We start from the raw sequence: 23,965 nt of genomic DNA, 5'->3' as shown, positions 1-23,965 counted from the left end.
TGAAGAAATCATTCTGTTTATTGTCTGAAACTTTTACATACATTGTTATTAGCGATGACACATCATGAAATCATTGTGATATCAGTACATGTAAGGTTATTGCAACATAATGACAGCAATGGGCATGAGAGCAGTTTAAAATGACCATTTTTTACTTTCAAGGTCATTTTCTAGCATACAAAAGAAAAAGGTCAAGGGCATTCTGATTGATGGATCATTATTTATTAGGTTGTCAAACTTATCATTTCTTGCAGCACAAATATTGGTACACCATGGATATAATTTATTTTATAGCACTTTAATTGGCCTATATATGTTACACATTTCTACTACATCATAGCAAATAGCTGAGTTCTCAAAATGAAGGCTTTTAATGAAAAATTAGTGAGTTTTTATATATTTATATATACATAAAATAATTTTTAATTACAGAGTATATATCACAAATGAATGATTTTTAAGGATTTATTTGTGCATTTTTACTTATGCCAAAAACACAGGCTTATGCTCAGGACAAGACTAATTGTTTTGTTTAATCAGCAAATATAGTTTTGGTATGCTTAACTAATTTAAAATGAGCCTAACAGTATTATATTTTTCCTTGGTAATTATAACATGATTTCCAATTTTGTTTGTGTTTGGTGTGTGTACACAGCAGTACTTAATGTTTGTCAGGCCTATATTAACAGGAATAGTAGTTGCTTTACCACTGCCTTCATCATCATCATTGTTGTCAAGTTTGTTAAGGATTGGTTACAGTTTCTCATTCGCATATATTTCCAATACACAAGGTAGAATATCATCATTCTTTGCATGAATCATTATCAAACTAAGACAATTCATTTTTTAACACACATATTTACCCTTTGACCTTATGAGAAATTTTGTTCTTTAACACACATGTTCGCCCTTTGACTTAGGATGACATTTTATTTTCTAACACACGTTTCACCCTTTGACCTTGGGAGACATTTTATTCTCTAACACACATGTTCACCTTTTCACCATAGGAGACATTTTATTCTCTAATACACATGTTCACCCTTTGACCTTGGGAGACATTTGATTCTCTAACTCACATGTTCACCCTTTGACCTTGGGAGACATTTTATTTTCTAACACACATGTTCACTCTTTGACCTTGAAGGGATCAAGAGTACAGTTGTCAAAAATTTGCATTGAGGTTCTGGTTAAACTTTTTTCCTTTGCCTGTATTTCGTAAACCCTATGGTAGATTCATAAACTTTATGAAATATCACATTACTTCATAAAATATCTCATGCATTTTATGAAATGTCCTTATATAAAATGTCCTGTATGTTGACGATAAGTTTGGGAACCAACGCTTTATAACATAAAGTACATACTATTTAATTAAAATATCTTATATAATTTATAAAAAGATATAGTAAAGGTTTGTGTAATAGTATATACAGATTATGAGATATATGAGATATGTTTATAAAATATCGTTTTTATTTATATCATTTACAATCTATAAAATATCCTATTTTTTTATAACATATTTTATACAATTTATAAAATAGCTTGTTTTATAAGATATCTTACACAGTTTATAAAATATTTTATACATTTTATGAGCTATCATGTAACTACTTGTATATAATATATCTTACAAACTTTATAAACACATACATGTATGTATAATATATCTTACAAACTTTATAAACACATGTTAGCATTATGGTTACATATTTTAAAATTTGGTTATCTTATACAATTTATAACATATCTTATAACTTTTATGAGCTATCATATTACTATATAAGATATCGTACAAACTTTAGAAATACATATTAAGATTATGGTTACATTTTGTTTAAATTTGGTTTTATTTCCTAAATCCTTTGATGAACTTTCTTCACACTTTGCATGAATCATTATGAAGCTAACAGAACTCATTCTGTGACATGCTCATTCAACCTTGTGACCTTGGGATCAAGGTTACTTGCTTTACATCAATGCTTACATCATGGGCTTGACATATTGGCCCTGGCCTTGTCGTTTATACTAATTATGCATATATGTCATTTATTTTTGCAGATATATTTATCTCATTTTGGTCTTGCAGTTATGGTGTGGTTTACTACATTGTTTTGTTTTGTGTCATTGCTCTGGTTTTTAAAAATAAATAGAGAATGTGTAATTGAACTTTAACGATCTAACATATATGTACGTGGAATATTCATTTTAAAATTAAATTCGATGTGTATCATCAAAACAAATTGTTTTAATAATAGGTATGGAGTGTTGTCACATTACTGAATATTTCTGATAATTTATGTTGTTGAAATTTAGAATATTTCTGATAATTGATACAGCTTTATGTTATTTTTCTTGCATAATTTTTAATGGCAAACATACTGTACAACCAGCATTTGAGATTAACTTTTAATGGCAGACTTACCATACAATCAGCATTTGAAATTGACTTTTAACAACAGACATACTGTACAACTAGCATTTGAAATTGACTTTTAACAACATACATACTGTACAACTAGCATTTGAAATTGACTTTTAATGGTGAAAATAGTGGATGAAAATGTGGGGACCTTTTAACAGGGACTATATTAGTACAAAGCATCACAAATTTTACAAAACAAAAAAAATAACAGTGAAATCTCTGTCAAAAAGAACGATCTAAATAAATTTTTGCATCAAAATTCTTTTTGATGTTTTTTTTTTACAGAAGAACAAACAGAAATATATCATGGGGGGAAACAAAGACACATAAAACCCTTTGATATTTTCAGAAAATAGAGGTGGGGGAACACTTAATGGCTGTTATCTTAACATAAATAAATGACAGAGAAGTTCCCATAAATAGACTGTACAACTAGCATTTGATTTTGAATTTAAATGAGAAAACATACCATACAACCAGCATGGAAATTGACTTTTAATGGACAACATTCTGTACAAAACCAGCATTGGAAATTGACATTTAGAACCTGCTAGGCTTGTCAGTGGTAGCACTTGACCACAGTTTTCAAAATCCTTGGTAATGTTACTGATCAGTTCTGAATGTAAAGCTGATTTTCATTAAGCACTTGACCTTACAGATTTAAATAGACTGCTATATTGACTGTTTTACATAGCTATTTATCTAAATTCACTCTATTCCCCACCCCAATTATGTGGTTGTCAATATACAATTAAATAAAGTTTTAAAGTTTCATGAGAATTGACTGGAAAAGTTTGGAGTTATTAAAATTTAAAATTGCACTAGTCATGTTGCCAAGTCTATCTAGATACAATTTTGGTTGGACAAACTTTTTTGTGATAAGCAAGCTATGTTTGAAAGTCTGCATTTAGGTAATACTGACACGTACTTGGGTGATCAGACTGGGTATTGGTTCATTAGAATGTCACTTATCCAATAGCTGATAGATATGTATCATGTGTAGTAGAGAGGGAAATTTTGTGCAAATCTGTCTCTGCATGCTTATAAGTTGAGTCCAGCTACCAACTACACAGCTCCAGGTCTGCCATTGGATAATGGAACTGCAGATCTGAGTCTGTGCAGTTTGTTAGAAGTAATAAGTAGAATAAAGAGCATATACATGTACCCTTATCTGCCAGCACCTTATGCAATGGCAGATCAGTGTCTATGTTGTTTGTAGTTGGACTTGATGTTTAAGCAAGTAGGTACTGTACTTTATTATTATGACATCATCATAACACAATTCCTAGTCTCATTCAACCAGACATCTCACATGGCTTCATTATATCTCCATCAGACAGCTCACATGGCTTCATGATATCTCCACCAGACATCTAACATGGCTTCATATCTCTACCAGACAAGGTGAGAAAAAAAGAAGCCAAAATGAGACTTTCCAGATCTCATTCAACTATAGATAGTCTGATTGAAATAGACTATGTAAGAAGTAACATCAGTAACACCAGTCTTTGTTACTTTTCCATTAATACTAATTGAAGAAAAATTACCAATTAAATATTTTACTCATCATCTTCAGTGCCTCCAAAGTTACCAATGGACACTCCCAAAGTTACAAACTTCATGCCAGATTCATTTTTGATGTCATGGTTACCAGCCAGAATTCCTGCTTATGCCAAGAAGACACAAATCACATACTTTATTGAGGTTAAGGAACCACCCTCAACAGGATGGAGACGATTTGCTAGTGGGCTTCATGACATCCAGTACCTTGTGGATGGGCTCAGTCCAAAACAAGATTACGAATTCCGAGTGCGAGCTGAGACTGAGTTTGGCATCAGTGATCCGACCCTGGCTGTGATGATTCAGAGGTCAAAAAGAGGTAAGTGTGAAGAAAAAGGGGTAAGAGTGAAAAGCAAATAATAAGAGTCAGGAAAAATCTGAAAGTTTGATTTTTGAGAGAGATCAAAAAGGGGAAAGTGTGAAAAAACCTAACTAGTGTCAGGAAAAATCTGAATGTTCAATCTTTATGAGTTAATAACCACCTCATCTATGGTTTTAAAAACTGTGATGAGACATTTGACCTCACAGTTTGCAAAATCTATTATATTTATATATATATATAACATAAGTCCTACTGCACAGTGGTTGTCCAGATAGTGATAAGGGGGCCCCGAGTGGCCAAGTGGTCTAAAGCACTCTCCATTACGGATCATTGCCATCTCACCTCTGTCTGCATGGGTTCGAGTCTCGGGCTTGGCCAATGTTGGTATGTGAGAAAACTTGCCAGTAGCTTCTCGTGGGTCGATGGTTCTTTCCAGGGTTTTCCCGGGTTCTTTCTCCACCATTAATATTGGCCATCATGTATAGCCTATCATGTGCTGAAAAATGGTGTTAAACCCTACAACAACAACACCAGATAGTGATAAAGAGTTATGTTTGTTAAAAACACATGGATAAATGATGCTAGAGTTGTTGTTGTTGTTGTTGTTGTTGTTCTAGGGTTTAACGCCATTTTTCAGCACAAGATAGGCTATACATGGCGGCCAGTATAACTAGTGGAGGAAGAACCCTGGAAAACCCAGGAAAGAACCACCAACCCACGAGAAGCTACTGGCAGGCTTTCCCACGTACCCACGCTAGCCGAACCTTGGACTCGAACCCATGCAGACAGAGGTGAGATGGCAGTGATCCGTAACAGTGAGCGCTTTAGACCACTCGGCCACTCGGGGCCCCAATGATGCTAGAGTACAATATATAATATATATATATATTCAACTGCAAACTAAACTTGACCCAGATCTGCCATCACATAATGCAACAGCAGGTCAGGGTCAGTGTTGTTTGTTCTACTGATTACTCCTAACAAACTGCATAAGCCCAGATCTGGCAGATCTGGGTCTATGAAGTTCGCAGTAGGCTTCAACTTTAAAGCAAGTATATACGGTACTTGAAAGTATGGAAGAATAGGATTCTGGTTAACCTTAAATATCTACTATTCATTTTGAATCATCATTTCAGCCACAAGTCCACAAACTTAATGTCAATTCTGAAATTTTCTGAAAAAATCGGAAGAAGCATATGCTAAAGGTGGTTAACTACCACATTTAATTTACGTCCCTCAAGACTTTGCATGCAGCTTCTTAAAATTTTACTTGGATTAATTTCAGATGAGAGATAATTTAACTTATTAGAGATTTTATTTAAAAAATGGAAAAGTTTCTTCTTTGTAATGGTCCTTTCAGGGTCAGGATGTTGTAATAATTATAAAAGAGACATTGTCATTACAGCGACTGATGTAATTTTACAGTTTGCTGTGAGTTAATTTATTTTTGTATTTATAAAGTTTGCTGGGTTTGAAAAAAATTAAAATTTTCCTTGTGCTTTAAGTTTATGGATGGGGAATGAAACTGTATTTTCTCTATGAATTACTTGTTGAATCTTTTATTTTATGGTGTGTAGTTAACATAAAATTACTGTATAATGGCACCTTATGAAATCACTGAATATTAGTATCCCATAACGAAATCATTGAACATTGGTATCCCATGATGAAATCAGTGAATGTTGGTATCCCATGATGAAATCATTGAATATTGGTATCCCATGACGAAATCATTGAATATTAGTATCCCATAATGAAATCATTGAACACTGGTATCCCATGATGAAATCAGTGAATGTTGGTATCTCATGATGAAATCATTGAATATTGGTATCCCATGATGAAATCATTGAATATTGGCATCCCATGATGAAATCATTGAATATTGGTATCCCATGATGAAATCATTGAACATAGGTATCTCATGATGAAATCATTGAACATTGGTATCTCATGATGAAATCATTGAACATTGGTATCCCATTGAATATTGGTACTCCATGATGAAATTACTTAATATTGGTAGCCCTAGAGATCACAAAATAATGGTACTCCATGAAATAAGTTGAATTTACAGTATTTCTTATTCTTTTTCTTATGTACAGATTCTCTATCACTGCAGTCTAGCATGGATAAAAATATGAGGGATGATAATTTGTCTCTGATGTCTACATCTTTAGATGACCTCACAGCTGGAGGCAAGTGTTTTTCTTTTTTCTGTTGGAAAAGCAGAAAGTATAACATCCTCGTTTAAATTATTATTTGTTTATAAATGAAAACATGTGATAAAAAATGTAAAAGTTATAGAGTGTGAAATTAAATGCCTTTAAATGAAAACAACACAGGCATTACACTCGTTTTTTTTCCTGACCATAAAATAATTAAACTTTGAATATTTAATGCCTGCAGTTGGAATGGTCACAGAATGATCCATTGGAATATATGTGATGCAATATTTAACTGACAGCTGCTTCCCGGGTGTCAGTTAGTTTCATACTTATTTGGAAGATGCCACTTTAAAAATTACAAAATAGCTAAATATATGAGAGCAGGATGGTATAAAGTGAATAAAATTTCTGTATTTTCCCACATTATCTTGCATTTTAAAATAAAGATTTTAGTTCAACTGTCTATATCCAGTCATCTGTTATCAGACACTTTTTATTCCAGGAGCAAAACACCAAAACCATTTACAAGTAAGATGTCTATTTGAAGTTTGGTACATGTTTTAGACTCACACTGTATATGTAAATACTCAGTTTTAATATTTTAGTACATCTTAATATTTTTGTTCTTCCATCCATCTGTCATTCACACATTTATTTTTAGATTATTTTTTCCCCGAATTCAACTCACGTTGCGTGTAAGCTTTATAAACACTTACTAGGTATGAAATCTTTCACAAATCCTTCTGTTTCGATGCAGACATTTTGGTAGGAAAGGGGATTTAGATGAAACGGTCTTTTTGTTTTATAGTTCCTCCAAGGATGCCATCATCCAAGCCACTTGCAACCAGTATTAAAGATGGAAGTTTGACCTTGACCTGGGGGTCAGCACGTACACCCTCTTATGTCAAACGCTCAGCTGTGACATACATCATTGAGATGCGTGAGCCATCCAGTAACACATGGACCACACTTGTTAAGGGATGGAAAGAAAATTCCTACACCGTGAGAAATCTGAATCCAGACACAGATTATATGTTCAGAATAAAGGCATGCAACGAGTTTGGCATGAGTGAACCCACACTGCCATTTTCACTCTTCAGAAATAAAGGTAAAAGTTATACACTTAAAATTCTTGTGCAAATTTAATTTCCAACATTTTCAGGTATTTTTCTCCAAGTTGTGAACTTGTAGTTTTTTGTAAAAAGATAAAGGAATGGCTAGCAGCAAAATAAAGTGAATTAAAATTCATGTAAATTTTGCCAACTATGGTTCCTGTTACTAAAATTAGAAGAAAAAAATCAAAAATACAAATAATGTCAAGATAGATGTCAGAGTAAAACTTGCTACATTCTTTTTGCATTCATGAGTTCTGCATGTATTGTATGTTGTGCATTGCTCTTCACCAATTGCTAATTTTCAACTTCTCAAATACCGCTGAACAGATTTCATCCAAACATGGCAGATACAAATTCATGTATTTATACAAAATGATGCCAGCTCACCATAAAATATGGCCACTGTTAACAAATAAGAAAAACTTTCAATAACTTCAAAAACATTGAGCAGCGTTGGGCCATATTTAACAGAAATCATCATGTCATATAGATTTTTCAAAATTGAGACAATTAAAAACCAATCAAAAACAACTGTCATCAGGTATGGCTGATGTCCCTAAAAACAGAACATCCTTTAAATGGTTTCTTCTTGCAAACCACTGAACAAAATTTGACCAGATTTAATAAAATGCATTTTGGCATGAAATCCGTTCATGCTGATTTGCTGTCTAATGTAGCTACTGTTACTAAAATTAGAAATCCTTTAAATGGCTTAAGTAAAACTGCTGATTCACACAGATTTTAAGGAAATCTGACAAAAGTATCATGGCATTCATATTTGTACGAAGGATGCTTTCTACAATTAAATTTGGACACGTTATTGAAATTAAAAACTAATAAATAAGATAACTTCTAAAAATCATCTTAACAGAATTTGATCTGATGTGACAGGAAACATCTTGGCATAAAGACCTTTAAGTTTTGCATAAATGATGTTCAGCCACTATTCCATATGGCCAATGTTACTTATAATAAGAAAACAAACTTTTAAATGACTTCATCTCAAATACTGTATCAACATAAGTTGAAAAAATTTCACTGAAAAATCCTGGGCCAAAGCTTTTCAAGTTTGCAGAAATGATGCTGATTCAAAATCCAGCATGGCTGCCATTACTAAAGAGTATGAAGTCTTTATATGTCAAAGAGCATCACACTGACACAGATTTGTTGGTCAGCTGATTCTGCAATTGGCTCTTAGGTAGATGTCACCCAGGTGAGCAATCTCATTCCCACATAGATCTCTTTTTTATGTACATCCATCATAGAGTCACAGCAATCATTAATTTCTTTTACTGTCATATTCTTCATATGACTTAAAATTTATGTGCCTGAATAATTAGGATAGATTCAGTCTGTCTTTCTCCCTAAATTTCTTTATTTCTTTGACGGCTTCAGATGACTATGAAGCACCTCGTACACCACGGAGTCGATCTGGGTCACGTGACAGTTTGTCAGGAACTTTCTGGAGTAAAAGACGAAGCTCATCAGTGGACTATTCCAGGCGAAGCAGTGAAGACCTCAGCTCATATGGAAAGATTCGTAAGTAATAGGTTTGCCATCACACACGTGATAACTTTCACAAACTTGATGCTTCTAAGCCTCATTCTTTTATACAATCTAAATAAAATGACATGATGAAAATCATAGTGATTACAGTGTAACCCCGCTATAGCGTGCTCCATTATAACGTGAATTCAGATATAAAACGGTCATGGCGTAGCTTCCGATATTTCATATATATGTATTTTTCTTGTTTACAAAATAAAAATCTTAAAATGCAAACTAACTTTTACCGACATGGAACGTACTTTAAAGTAAATGTGTTTCGTTATTCGTCACATGATTATGCTACGTTTTTCCACTGAATTCAGACCAATATGACCTGTTACAAAATTATTGAATATTTTAAAGCTGTGTGTGTGCATATTTTCGATGGAATCACTTGTATTATGGATTCAATGTATATGATAAGGTTCACATATGAGTACATGGTGTTGATACTCTATTCATGCTATACATTAGACATTTATATATAAACAGGATTCACGTATAAGTACCAATTCATGGTTTTCTAAATAAAGTAAACTATTATATTATGTCTTCTCTGTTTTCACTACAGGTGTATTTCTCATTTAATATGCATCAATTTAAGATGGTAACTGTGCCGACGAAGCACATATTTTACTGCCCACATTTATTACCCCCCTCACAATTTTTTTTGGAGCACATTTTCTTCAGCTAACTGACTTGGTTGCATATAATACAGTTCAGTATATAACACGGTCGGGTTTTATGGCTCCGAACTACCGTGTTATAGCGGGGTCACACTGTATTTCTTTTATTTCTTAATGTTCTGTTTCATTACTTGAGTCCTCAGTTAAATCCTTACCCACCGGGTATTGTTAAGAAATATTTATGTTTTTTGTACAAGATTTTGATCAAAGATGCTTTGCAAACAATACAATTTGATATTTCTAGATTGTAAATCAGCATTTTTTCAAGCCTATTTGGAAGTTGCACTTCTTTTTTTGTTGAAATATAAAATTACAAAATATGAGATTAATAATAATATAAAGAAAACAAAATATGACAACGCCTTATGTTTTTATGAGTTTAATCTCTTTTTTTTGGTAAAAAAATTCAGCATCGGTTGTTTTTTCCAGAATAATAGATCTTTCTACTTTTTTTTGTACAAAATTATGAAGGAAATAGGAAAAATCAAGACATTTCTGTAACAAAAATTATACTTTTTATTCCATCTGTATTTGGTAGAGGGATGATGAGGCTACACATATTACCTGAATTACAGTACAATTATATTGTTTCTAAACGTAGATCACAGTGACTTAACAGACAACCATTTGTGTGTCAGATCCCCTTTGACTTGGCTTGCTAATGCAAAACAAAGAACCATGTGGAAATTGTAGGTTTTTTATGGAGAAAGCTTTGGAGGATGTTATAAAAACTGAACTTCACATTTTTCTTTCAGCATTGGCACCAAGTTTTATCACCCCTGACAATAGCACACAATTTTTTGTGGTTGGTAAACCAGCAAAGATTACTCTTCAGTTGAGGGGATACCCACTTCCAATTGTGGACTGGTTCCGTGGTGATCAAAAACTTGTTGGAGACACATACAAGTCTGAGGCTGGTCCAGGCAACACTGTTACACTGGAAATTAAAACAACAACCCATGACACAATTGGAGAGTACAAGTGTTTTATCAAGAATGATCTGGGTGTTGATGTGAGAATTTTCCAACTACGATTGGCAGGTTAGTCTTGTCTTGCATCTCATAAAATCTTATTTTGAGCCAGTTTTATGTGAATAACTCATACATTTATTAGTTTTATTAACTGATTAATTGTTTTGCTTATTATAAAATTTAAACTTTATCATTCTTAATAAATCATGAACTATTTTTATTAATCATAGTCTGTACAAAATCATGCTAATTCATCTCCTGATTTTACTCAGGATTTCAAAAGAAGATAATTATTGATTTAGTGATTAATATGTTAGTATTATATGGTACATCAGCACATTAAAATGTATTAAGAATTGGAGTGCCTTGCTCAGAGACACATCATAGCAGCTGACTTAGGACGGTCTCTGCAAGATTCAACAGGTAATCAAACGATTTTGAAATCTGTACCACAGTCCACTGTCTTGACGCTGCTAATTAATGAAACAATGAGTCATTTCTTTTTTCACAATACAGCACTCCCTTGCATCCTGATGTAAAGACATCTCATGTTATGTACTAAGGATGCCAATCTGACCACTATAGCTAAAATATCAAAAACTCCTGAATGTCTCCTCCTCTAGAACCACTGAAAAGAAAATTTTATCATATAAATAGAAGTATCCTCTCAAAAATATGAAAATGATGCCAGTCTGCCATTACTAAAAGTAGCAAAATATTTAAATTACTTCTTCGGAAATGCTGAATAGAATTTGATGCAACTTGACAAAAGGCATGCTGCTACGAAGTCCTTTCAAACTTTTGCAATAGATGCTGATTCAAGTTCTAATTTAGCCACAATTTCTAAAATTAGCAAAACATTTAAATGACTTATTCTAAAAATATTCTCAATGGAATTTTTTTAATACCAAATTTGACAGAAACATCCTGACATAGAGGGCTGTCCAGTTTATACAAGTGAAACTGATCTGCCATCATAAATGGCTGCCAGAAAATAGAAAAATAGAAAAACCTTGAATGACTTCTCCAAAAATGTTAAATGGAATTTGATCACACATGACTGAAAGGATTCTGGAATGAAGAGCTTTCACATCTGTACAAACTGTGCAATCCACCATTAAATATGGCTGCCATTTCCAAAATAGAACAACCATTAAATGTCTTTATCTCTATAACAACTACAGAGAATTTGACCAATTCTGATAGAAAGCTTCCTTCTTGGCATAAATGTCTTTTAAATTGATACAAATTGATGCCAATATATTAAATATGTCCACCTTTACTAAAGTCAGAAAAACATTAATAGGACTTTTTGGCAAAAACATCTCTCAACCGAATTTGACAAAATTTGAGCGATAGTGTTTTGTCATAGAATGATTTCAAATTTATATGAAAGATGACAATCCATCAATTAAAGTTGAACAACATTTAAAAAATTTAAAATTTGAAAACATTTATATATAAAAAATACAAATCAACTCCTAAACAGATTTTGACAAACTTGGACCCAAAATTTGTTAAGTATTCCGATTCTGTCTGTGATCAAATATGCATGAAAATTAAAAAACTAGAGAAATTTTGATACTGTTGTTTTCAAAACAAGCCATTAACAACATTGGAGAAAAAAATTCTACAGAAAATATCCTACTAATCCAAATTTTTGACCAACTGCTTTTATATTTTAACTATTTGGTCAATTTCTAATATGTGTGTAATTTCAGGACTGCTTGGCTGCTTACTAGAAAATACTTTCTTACTTGCTTACTTTCACTCAAATCCAGTAGGATTTTATCAGCATAATTTATCTCCCTTGATTTAGATCCTCCCACAATATTGGAACCACCAAAGGATCTTGTCATCATCAATCGTGAAAGTGGCACTCTCAAATGTAGAGTTGATGGTATTCCTAAACCCCAAGTCAGATGGTTAAAGGATTGGTTGCCCCTGTCTGAGTCAGCCCGTGTGAAAGTGCTCCATGAGACTCCAGATTATTGGTCAATCACAATTACAAATGCCATTGCTAAAGACAATGGAATCTACACCTGTGTGGCAGAAAATGAGGCTGGAAAAGCAGAGTGTTCAGTTCGAATCACTGTCGAAGGTTAATAATTCTTCTTTTTTTAGATTTTCTCCTGTGATAATTCCTGTCAAGTTGTAATGCTTAACACAGTAGTATCAAAGTTAAATTTATTTTTTGGCGTAAAACTGCATGATTACAAATACTGTTTAGGTCTGGATAATACAGGAATTTATATGATGAAGAATTTGTTTGTACAAGTTTTGTAATTTGCAAGTGAGTGGGAGTCAGTAGCAGGCGTGACTGGCTTTTGTAACTAGCAACTATCACCATTATAATAATGGCTGTTTAATTGTGACATGAACTAGAGTTATCATTGCAAATTCACCTATTTTTTTAACTGACCACAAATTGTGTTTCTCATAGACCTTCAGAACTTCCACACAGGGAATATTAATGTGTTTAGTCTCAATTAGTTTCTGGTTTTCTAAAAAAATGTACAGCTTTGACTGTTACTGTCTCCAGCTTGACTTTGAAATGTACAGATTCAGTGAACCTGAAATGAGTAATTTTATGAGTGAAGCAAAAAGTTAAATGCAGAGTGAATGAAGAATGAATGCAAATTGACCGCAGAATGAACTCATTGCAGAATAAACAAAATGATGAATGGAATTATATATGTAGCAAGTATATTTTTGCATTTATAACAGGTATTGTTTTATTTTTAATTCATTGCAAATTCAATGATTTCTTTACTATTTTATGCATTTTACTTTTTTTTTGTCTTATGAACCATACTTATAATATGTGGTAGGTCTCTTCCTTTAACACTTAAAACCAGTAGATTCAACTTTGGTAAAAGCATGTCCAGTTCATTCCAAACAGATGAAACTAAAAGGAAATTATGAATGGAAAAGATTAATCTGAAATGAGAATGCAAATGAAGTGCAGATGAAATGCAAACAGAATGCAGATTTTGTAAAATTACCCCTTTCAGTGTTAGGAAGGCTGACCAATATTATTGCTTGCAAAAGTTTGAGGCATTGTAAAGCTTTTCAGACATTCAGGTCTTTAAATTGATTTTGTATTTCAGATGGTACATCTGGCTATGATGGTGTCAACATGAAACATGGTCCTGTAGAGGAGCATTACTACATTTTGGAAGAAATCGGAAGGTAATCATGTTATTACTATGAACTTGTATTGTAATATCCACAAGCTTGTATGTTGTTTTTTGATGGCTTTTTTTGTGCAAGGCCATTTCCATGTGCTCTGCAAAATGTTCCATCATGTTTCTTCCCTCACTGTGGCATTGTTTTACGGCTTTCAAGAATCACTTTGTAATGATGAATCCAAACTGAGCATGCGAGCTGACTCATAAAGAGATTCTATGGTAACTGAAGTGATGCTTTCCTAATGGTTTATTTTTGGTAACTGAAGTGATGCTTTCCTAATGGTTTATTTTTGGTAACTGAAGTGATGCTTTCCTAACGGTTTATTTTTGGTAACTGAAGTGATGCTTTCCTAATGGTTTATTTTTGGTAACTGAAGTGATGCTTTCCTAATGGTTTATTTTTGGTAAGTGAAGTGATGCTTTTCTAATGGTTTATTTTTGGTAACTGAAGTGATGCTTTCCTAATGGTTTATTTTTGGTTCCTAATGGTTAATTTTTGGTAACTGAAGTGATACTTTCCTAATGGTCAATTCTTGGTAACTGAAGTGATGCTTTCCTAATGGTTTTTTTTGGTAACTGAAGTGATGCTTTCCTAATGGTTTATTTTTGGTAAGTGAAGTGATGCTTTTCTAATGGCTTATTTTTGGTAACTGAAGTGATGCTTTCCTAATGGTTTATTTTTGGTTCCTAATGGTTAATTTTTGGTAACTGAAGTGATACTTTCCTAATGGTCAATTTTTGGTAACTGAAGTGATGCTTTCCTAATGGTTTTTTTTGGTAACTGAAGTGATCCTTTCCTAATGGTTTAGTTTTGGTAACTGAAGTGATGCTTTCCTAATGGTTTAGTTTTGGTAACTGAAGTGATGCTTTCCTAATGGTTTATTTTTGGTAACTGAAGTGATGCTTTCCTAATGGTTTAGTTTTGGTAACTGAAGTGATGCTTTCCTAATGGTTTAGTTTTGGTAAGTGAAGTGATGCTTTCCTAATGGTTTATTTTTGGTCAATGAACTTCGGTTTTAAATGTTTAGATAGATCCTCATTATGAAAGACAAGCATTGAACATAACATTTGACAAATTTTAATTTTTAAATTTTATTCCATAAAAAGTTAAAGGAAATAAAGGCAGTTTTAGTAGCTTTGCTTATAACGATTTTTTATGTTGTTGATTCGTGAAGACATGTCATCAAATTGATGTGATGTAATAACGACCTTATGATGTAACAATGACCTTATGATTGATGTAGTAATGACCTTATGATTGATGTAATAATGACCTTATGATGTAATAATGACCTTATGATTGATGTAATAATGATCTTATGATGTAATGATGACCTTATGATGTAATAATGACCTTATGATTGATGTAATAATGACCTTATGATGTAATAATGACCTTATGATTGATGTAACAATGACCTTATGATGTAATGATGACCTTATGATGTAATAATGACCTTACAATGTAATAATGACCTTAACCATGAGGGCAGATCAAAATGACCACTTTTGCATCCAGTGTGTTTTTCTACAAAGTAACGAAATCGAAAGCAGTTAAAAATAATATTGTTTCATTTTTTATACAGAGGAAGACATGGTGTTGTGAGACGAGTCATAGATAAGGTCACAGGAAAAGAATACGCTGCCAAATTTATCTATGTTCGTAATGAGGCCCAAAAGGACTTCTTCCAAAATGAGTTTGAGTGCCAGAAAATCATCATGCACAAGCATGGTCTTCATCTGCATGATGCATATGAAACTGAAAGACGATTGGTCCTTGTCTCTGACCTGTATCCTTGGTGACATATGTCATCTGATCTACAAGCATGTATAAAAGAACAGTTTTTTCTGCACAGTATTGTTCTTCTTGGCATGCATTATTTGTATGATTCATACAAGTGGTAGATAGAATAGTATTTTTCATTAACAGTGATACCTCCCACCTCTCTTCTAAGTATTTGAAAACTTCTGCTTAAAAAAACATTTCCAAAAATATGATACAAAATTTCCAAGTTCAGTGTTACAGCGCTGCCTCATTATAAGGTCACTCATTATAATGCAGTTCCTGTTATAAGGTGGATATGATCATGGATCCTGTTTCATTAAGTGATATTGAAATTATAGGTGTCATGTGTTCAGTTTTAAAGCTGCATACGCTCTGTCTCCAATGGACAGCAGCATAAAAAAAATCAGTTACTACTGTATACACTATCCTGACCGCTCTGGTGACCTAGTGGTTATAGCATCTGCTTCGGATGCGGGAGGTTGTGGGTTTGATTCCCAGCCAAGTCATACCAAAGACTTACAAAAATGGTACTAACAGTTGCCTCGCTGTCACATGCATAATGAGTTGATAAACATTAACAAATTATATATCCAATAGGGAAGTAACTGACTTTTATTTTTATAATTGCATTATCCTTGGATAACAAGGTTAAATGTGAAGGTAATATGTATGAGGGCAACCTTCTTTTAGGGTAAATAATAAATTAATAACTGGTGGAATTCTAGATCAAGAACATGTGTTTTAAGACTTTACGAACCTTTGATTCTCCTTGTTCTCTTGCAATTTTTGCTTTAACTGAGGTACTTTGAAATCCTTTCATCACCATCTGGCTACCAATACTAGTTTCTTTATGGGCCCCATTTCTAAAACTGAGTTGTACAAATTTTGGAAGAAAAAACAAATGTTGAAGCATAAAAAAAATTTATATTTTCACTTACACATTGCATAAAGAAACATGAAAGAGTTTTAAGTCACAGCATATATGTTTGTCAGCAATTGTTGTATACAAGATATGCATACATACAAAAGTAAGTTTTCAGATTAAATTTCTTCAATTTTTTTATATGAGAAGGGAAATCAAAATGACTTTTTCCTTTTAAGCCATCTTTTTTATAATGTCTCACAATAAAACATCCTTTTAAAAATGTCTCATCAGAATACTCATCTTTTTATGTGTCAAAAAAAATCCATCTTTTTTATAATGTCTCACAAACAATCCATAATTTTTATAATGTCTCACAAAAATAGCCATCTTTTTTATAATGTCTCACACAAATACCCATCTTTATATATGTTGCACACTAAACCCATCTTTTTTATTAATAAACAGTAAAAACCATCTCTTTTATAATGTCTCATAAAACTACCCATCTATTTTTAATGTCCCACACAAATACACATCTTTTTTACACTGTCTCATACAAAATCCATCTTTTTAATAATGTCACAAAAAAACGTTCATTCAGATAGAATTCCAGTACTCTTCATTCAGCCATCCTTGAGTGAAAATCTATCATCTTTTCTAACCAACAAAATGTGTTAATTGAAGTTATAAAGCAAAAGGTATTTCTTCAAGTATGGTATATATTTTGAAAACAAAGTCCTGTTTTTCCCATGTCTTCTTTCTTTCAGTTAGATTCCTTGTTATTATTAGTATGATAACACACAATTCAGAGACTTAAATTTTAAGAATTCCTTTTCCAAGTTTGCATGAATGCAAGTTGTACAGATTGCATGTGACAAACTGTAATCAAGATCATCCATTTGAACTTGACCTTCATATAGTCTCCAAGGAGATGACCTTTTAGATTGGATCATTGCCAATGATCGATGGACAGAGAGTGAGGCAGCTGCAGTAGTGAAACAGGTGTTAGAAACATTGCAGGACCTCCATAGGCAAAATGTGCTACACCTGGATATCAAGGTAAGCAAGCTAGTAGTATATTTTCTGTCATGAAAATAAATCATTTCTGTGTGAACCTAGCACTGAGTTGATCACATGGTTAGATCAAAGTTTACTTATAGTTTGCAACATGTTTCATGATATGATGTCATTTGAGACATGAGAACTAAATATGAGGCATTGCATGTTAAAATTTTAAGTATTAATTATCATTTAATTAATAGAATTGTACAGTTGTAGAACATATCAGACAGTTTATGGAGAGAAGCATTACAATATATTTGGTCTAAACCATTCATATCACACAGATACGGTTTTCAAATTTTTTTTTAACAACACATTTTGGTGATTTTGCAATCATATAAAAAAACTGGCCAAATTAACTAACTATGACTGGTCCATGTTTGAAGAAGGACTCATGGTGGCACAGTGGTTACCATGCCAGAAAGGTGCAGGTCTGAGTCCTGTCAATATCAGGTCAGGTTATTTATGGTAATGCATCACTGGTCAAGGCAATTCATGTGTATTGCTTTGGTATGATCAAACCTTTATGTCCTGATGTGCTATTAAACACCAACCATTTATATTTAAAGACACATTTGAACAGAATACAGGGGTTTTTCAGCATAACACATTGATATAGCATGCACTTGGTTATAAATACTTCTGTTCTGTCTGAATTCTATTTTTTGATGCAATATACCTTTATAAGACAGAATCCCCTATATCACTGCATACTTTAATATCTCCCCTGAACACCATTATCGTAAATTACTACACGGTGAATCTGTTTATTATATGTATATAGTTATCCCTTACTATAAAGCACTTCAGTATAACACAGTATCTGATATAACATGGTCATAGTCATAAATCTCATTATGCTGCCTGAATTCTATTTTTCATGCAATTTATCCCATAGAAGGAAACATTGCCTGTGTCATTGTGCATTTTATTATCTCCCCTGAACTCCATTATCAGAAGGGACCACTATACTGTGAATTCATTTATTATATTATATGTATACAGTAATCTCTTGCTATAAAGCACCACAGCATAATACATTCCCTGATATAACATGGGGTTGGTCATAGATCCCTCTATGCTGAATTCTAATTTTCATGCAATTTACTTCTGTAGAATGCAGCCTTGTACAGCTCATTTGTCTGTCTCTTATGATATGTGCATTAACCTGAAAGCTTGTAAGAGTGTTTTGGAACCACACTTGGTTGACATATGTAGTCTTCTTACTAGTGAAAGAAAAGCTTGAAGATTGAAACATCAGAAGTGGTTATTAGTTTCTTTTCATCTTCATTTTATTGTAAGTTTCACTTTTGTTTCTCGATAAGACAGCAATCACAACCTCCTTAGAAATGAAGAATAACATCTGGCAGTTGACCTGTACAGATTGTTTATTTCAAATTTTAATTTTTTTAAAGTTTATTATTTTATTCAACAAAAATTTATACTGTATTTACAAAGATTTTTTTGTAACTTTGCTGACAAAGCTTCCAGGAAGCCATGGAATTCTGAATCAATCAATCAATCAAATAAATAACTAAATAAATAGACAATAAATAAATAAATAAATAATGGTAATAAATGAACATATAGTTGAAATTGGAGGGAAGCAGGTACGGAATCTCATATCTAAAATGTAATTTACTAAATTTTAATGTTTTATGTTATTGATTCATATGCCAGATTTTTATTAAAAGTCGATTTCTTATATATTGACATGATTTTTATTCAAATAATTTACAGCCATCCAACATCATGATGACCAACAAGACTTTAGCAGAAATAAAATTAATTGACTTTGGATTGTCAAGATGGCAGAGTCAGGACATGTCAGTTTACCTGAATTATGGTACACCAGAGTTTACATCACCTGAGCAGGTGAAGAATGAGCCTGCATCCCCAGCATCAGATGCCTGGAGTGTCGGTGTACTCACATACATTCTGTAAGTTGGACTGTAACAATATGACTTCTTGGAAAGATAGCTTATCTGGCAACACCAGTCCTGAACTTCACTGGTACAACTTAAGTAGACTTAAATTTAAGTTAGAAACCAGTAGTCAGATTGGTTACATTTTAAATTTGATTTAAAATTATCCAGTAATCAGGTTGGTTACATTTTAAATTTGATTTAAAATTAACCAGATGACACCTTAAGTCTTGACTTAACTTTCAGCCTTATGGATGTGAAATTGAAACCTGCCTGGTCATCTTTGGCTTTCATGTCATAATGGATAATGAAATCATAAACAGGAAAGAAGGAATTTAAATGAAACAAAGGTTTTCCAAAATCTTTGGTTGCTGTGTTAAGTTTTATATTTTTTTAATAAAATTATTAGAAGATACATGTTCACTCCTACATTAAGACTGATAGACTTTTATGTACACAATGGCAGTGCATATACAGTCGGTGGGAAAGCTTTTATAATTATTTTCCTTGATATTGCCTTCCACCATATCATGCATCATCTTCTATATGGCACAAATAGACTAATCCATGCTTTCTCTAATAAGAAGAAATTAGTTGCATCTCTTTGTAATTTTTCAGCAGTCTTTTAGGGTAAAATGTGCTAAACTTAAATGGATTTTTATCTGAATGTATCAGAAAAATTATATAAGGATGAAAGGTGCAAGAATTAAAAGTCAACGTAAACATAACCTAAAAGACTGCTTTTAATTTAGCATCTAATTGTTAAAATTGTTTCTAAATGTGGACCATTTTTACCCAGGTGACCTCGGCCCATTGTAGCTCTTCAGAATATAAAGAACAGGTTTGGTCATAATGATGGTCAAAGTCTTAATTCAGGTACAGACCCTGAAACACATAATTATTATAGCACTGACATGAGACTAGAATGCAGAATAAATCCTAAGAGAGGTCATATAAATAAAAGGTACAATCAGAAATGTGTAAGATAAATAGTCAAGATATTGCACAAATCTGTTCCATTTAAACCTACAAAGGTTAACATTGTTCTATATCAACTGCAGTCTTTTAAAAGTCCAAGACTTACACAGGTTAACATTGTTCCATATGAGCTGCAGTCTTTTAAAAGTCCAAGATCTACACAGGTCAGCATTGTTCTGTATAAAAAATGCAGTCTTCTAAAAGTTCAAGAGCTACACAGGTCAGCATAGTTCTGTATTAACTGCAGTCTTTTAAAAGTCCAAGACCTATACAGGTGAACATTGATCTGTATGAACTGCAGTCTTTTAAAACAGCATCTTATAACATACAGGAATCACTGATACAATTCTACATCACCAAGCCCATATGGGGATGTTGTACTGTAACTGGGTTACCAGCTTAAAACAGACTACATTATCATCATCAATTATTATCATTATTATAATTATTATCATTATCATTATTATTATTATTATTATTATTATTATTACCTGACCATACCATAGGACCAAATGAGCATATGGTATGTGTCCATGCATTGCTGTACTCCATCAGCATGGGCTGTTCTTACTTGCTTTGCAGAAACCACCTGTCTAATTGTAACCAAATGGCAGAAATCATTCATGCATAAAGCCTTTCAGAATTTTTACAGACAATACTAATGCACCAGAGGGCCCTGAGTGGTCTAAAATGCTCTCAGTTATGGATCACTGCCATCTCACCTCTGTCTGCGTGGGTTTGAGTCTAGGATTCAGCCAATGAGGGTATGTGAGAAAGCTTGCCAGTAGCTTCTTGTGGGTTGGTGGTTCTTCCCAGGATTTTCCCGGGCTCTTCCTCCACCATTAATACTGGCCGCCATGCATAGCCTATTGTGTGCTGAAAAATGGCATTAAACCCCATAACAACAATAACAACTGATGCACCAAATACAGATGCCATTTATTAAAAGTTGGAAAACATTTAAATGACTTCTTTTCAAAAACTGGTAAACATACATTTTTTGACATTTGAAAAGAAAGCATGTTGGCATAAGTTGTTTTTTTTTTACATTTGCTCATATAATGCTTATATGCCATCCAATATGGCTGCTGTTGCTAAACTTATAAATCCTTTAATTGACTTCTCAAGAATCACTCAAAAGTGCTTGGCCTCATTTGACAAAATGTATCGAGGCATTAAGGGCTTTAAGTTTTGTACAAAAAATGATGGCAGTCCAACCTCAAATATGGCAGCTGTTATTACAAAGAAAAAACACCTCAAACATTTTCATGCAAGAAAAAAGAAATGTTTATTTGAATTGAACCAAATTTAACAAAAAGAACACTGGCATTATGACCCTTAAATTTAAAAAGATATGCTGATTTGCTATTTGATATGGCCACTGTTACAATTATAGAAGAAAAACATTAAATTACTTTTACTCCTTATTTGGCTTCTCCTCAAGAAGTGGTCAAGAGAATTTGATTTCACAGAAAACATTCTGACAAGAAGGTCTTTTAAATTTGTACAAATGATTCCCATCTTGTTTGGTTGCCATCACTACAGTTAAAAATACCTGGAATGCTTTCTTCTCAGAAAGTGCTCATTACATTTTGGGCAGACTACAGAAAACATCCTTGCATGAAGACGTTTCAAGTTGATACACACGATGCTGATCTGCCATTCAAAATGGTCATGTTTCTAAAAACAAAACAAGCTTTACAATACTACTACTAGACAGAATTTCATCAAGTTTAGCAGAAATCATTCTGGCATAAAGACATATAAAGTCTGGACAGAAACTAACAAGCCTTCTCAAAAACAGTGTAACAGATTCTTAACCAAATCTTCCTGGCATAAAAGTTTCAGTTTTGTTGAAATTATGATGATCATCCATTATAAATTGATCAAGATGCAACAGAAAAATACAAGCCTTCTGTTCGTTATGAAGCAGATACCAATATCAGCCAGGTGAGTGATCAGGCCCACCTGGGTCTCTTGTTCTTATTAGTGTTATTATAATTTTAAGCAAAGGACAAAGCTCACTATTCCAAGATTCATTTATATACTACATTTACAGCCTCTCTGGAGTTTCTCCCTTTGGTCAAATTTCTGATAAGGACACTTTGCTAAAAGTCAGGGAGTGTCAGTGGAAATTTGAGGAAAAGGACTTTGAGAACATCTCATCAGATGCCAAAGACTTCATTTCCAAACTGCTTGTGAAAGGTCCAAGGTAATTTCTCTCTTACTCACTCAGTCTCTGTCTCTCTGTCTATCAGGTAAACTGACTTTAAGATGCTACCTTAAAAAAAATTGTGTGTGTGTGTGTGCCAATTTTCACAAAATCATGAACAAGAGTACCCAAGAAATTTGACGAAATCATTGTATAAAAAAGCACTTTAAAGCTGAGAGTAGATTGGTCCCTCACTATAATGGTGCTTAGGAAACTGTACAGGTCTAATGTGTTATAAGGGGAGTAATCTTAAACAGATATAGGTTATATCAAATCTACATGCATTCCAAAGATGGGATCCACGACCATGCATGTGTTATATGAGGCACAGAGCTATCCTGGGGCATTTAATTGTGAGGTACTAATATAATCAGTATAATGCATTTACAATTATTTTCATGATTATTATAGACACACGTCAAATAAAACAAATTAAACTACAGTATTAATGATCTTCCTAAACAATGTCGTCCTAAGTGGTATTGGACATTTTAGAGAATTTTCAATTTTGGTCAACCGTTCCGGTGACCTAGTGGTTAGAGCGTCCGCCTCAAAAGCAGTAGGTCATGGGTTGGATTTCCTGACCATGTCATACCAAAGACTTACAAAAATGGTACTAGCTTCCTCACCTTTGTGTGATTTTAGTTGGAGGATGTCCTATTACCAGGTATCTCATTTGGTGCCTTTGTGAGATTGTTTTGGGAGGATGTCCTTTAGGTTGGTTACCAGGTATCTTATTCGGTGCCTTTGTGAAATTGTTTTGGGAGGATGTGCTTTAGGGTGGTTACCAGGTATTTCATTCAGTGCCTTTGTGAAATTGTTTTGGGAGGATGTGCTTTAGGGTGGTTACCAGGTATCTTATTTTGTGCCTTTATGTGATTTTAGTGAGAGGATGTCCATACAGGACTGTCTGAACCATCCCTGGATTGTTGGAGAGAAGGGCCATGGTTTGAAGCTGGAGCTTACTAGACTCAAGAACTTCCAAGCAAGTGATAAACTTAAGGTATTATATCGCCTCCTTTGTTAAGATTTAAAATGAATTACAAATGGTCTTCTTGTTATAAAGCCAGTCCTGTCATGAGAAAGTGGCCTTATACAAGGAGTGGTTTCTTCTAATGGACAACAAAATGGTGAAAATGTACTATTTT

At 33.2% G+C, this 23,965-nt stretch overlaps 1 protein-coding gene across 1 annotated transcript in view; it reads left to right on the top strand.

Annotated features, from left to right (window-relative positions):
- The window catches only part of LOC149789967 (uncharacterized), a 299,468-nt gene that overhangs the window by 241,118 nt on the left and 34,385 nt on the right, over positions 1-23,965 (top strand). Inside the window, exons 44-55 of the mRNA XM_089973148.1 lie at positions 4,005-4,307; positions 6,416-6,508; positions 7,287-7,586; positions 8,989-9,132; positions 10,583-10,867; positions 12,618-12,899; positions 13,909-13,990; positions 15,576-15,779; positions 17,561-17,699; positions 19,443-19,642; positions 22,665-22,817; positions 23,703-23,820. Coding sequence (XP_089829274.1) covers positions 4,005-4,307; positions 6,416-6,508; positions 7,287-7,586; positions 8,989-9,132; positions 10,583-10,867; positions 12,618-12,899; positions 13,909-13,990; positions 15,576-15,779; positions 17,561-17,699; positions 19,443-19,642; positions 22,665-22,817; positions 23,703-23,820 — 2,303 coding nt within the window. The remainder of the gene's footprint in view (positions 1-4,004; positions 4,308-6,415; positions 6,509-7,286; positions 7,587-8,988; positions 9,133-10,582; positions 10,868-12,617; positions 12,900-13,908; positions 13,991-15,575; positions 15,780-17,560; positions 17,700-19,442; positions 19,643-22,664; positions 22,818-23,702; positions 23,821-23,965) is intronic.

Source organism: Sinohyriopsis cumingii, chromosome 10 (assembly GCF_028554795.1).
Source record: "Sinohyriopsis cumingii isolate HCF-2022 chromosome 10, ASM2855479v2, whole genome shotgun sequence".
Taxonomy (NCBI): domain Eukaryota; kingdom Metazoa; phylum Mollusca; class Bivalvia; order Unionida; family Unionidae; genus Sinohyriopsis; species Sinohyriopsis cumingii.
The sequence above is the reverse complement of the archived record's forward strand: the minus strand, read 5'-3'. Positions and strand labels throughout refer to the sequence as shown.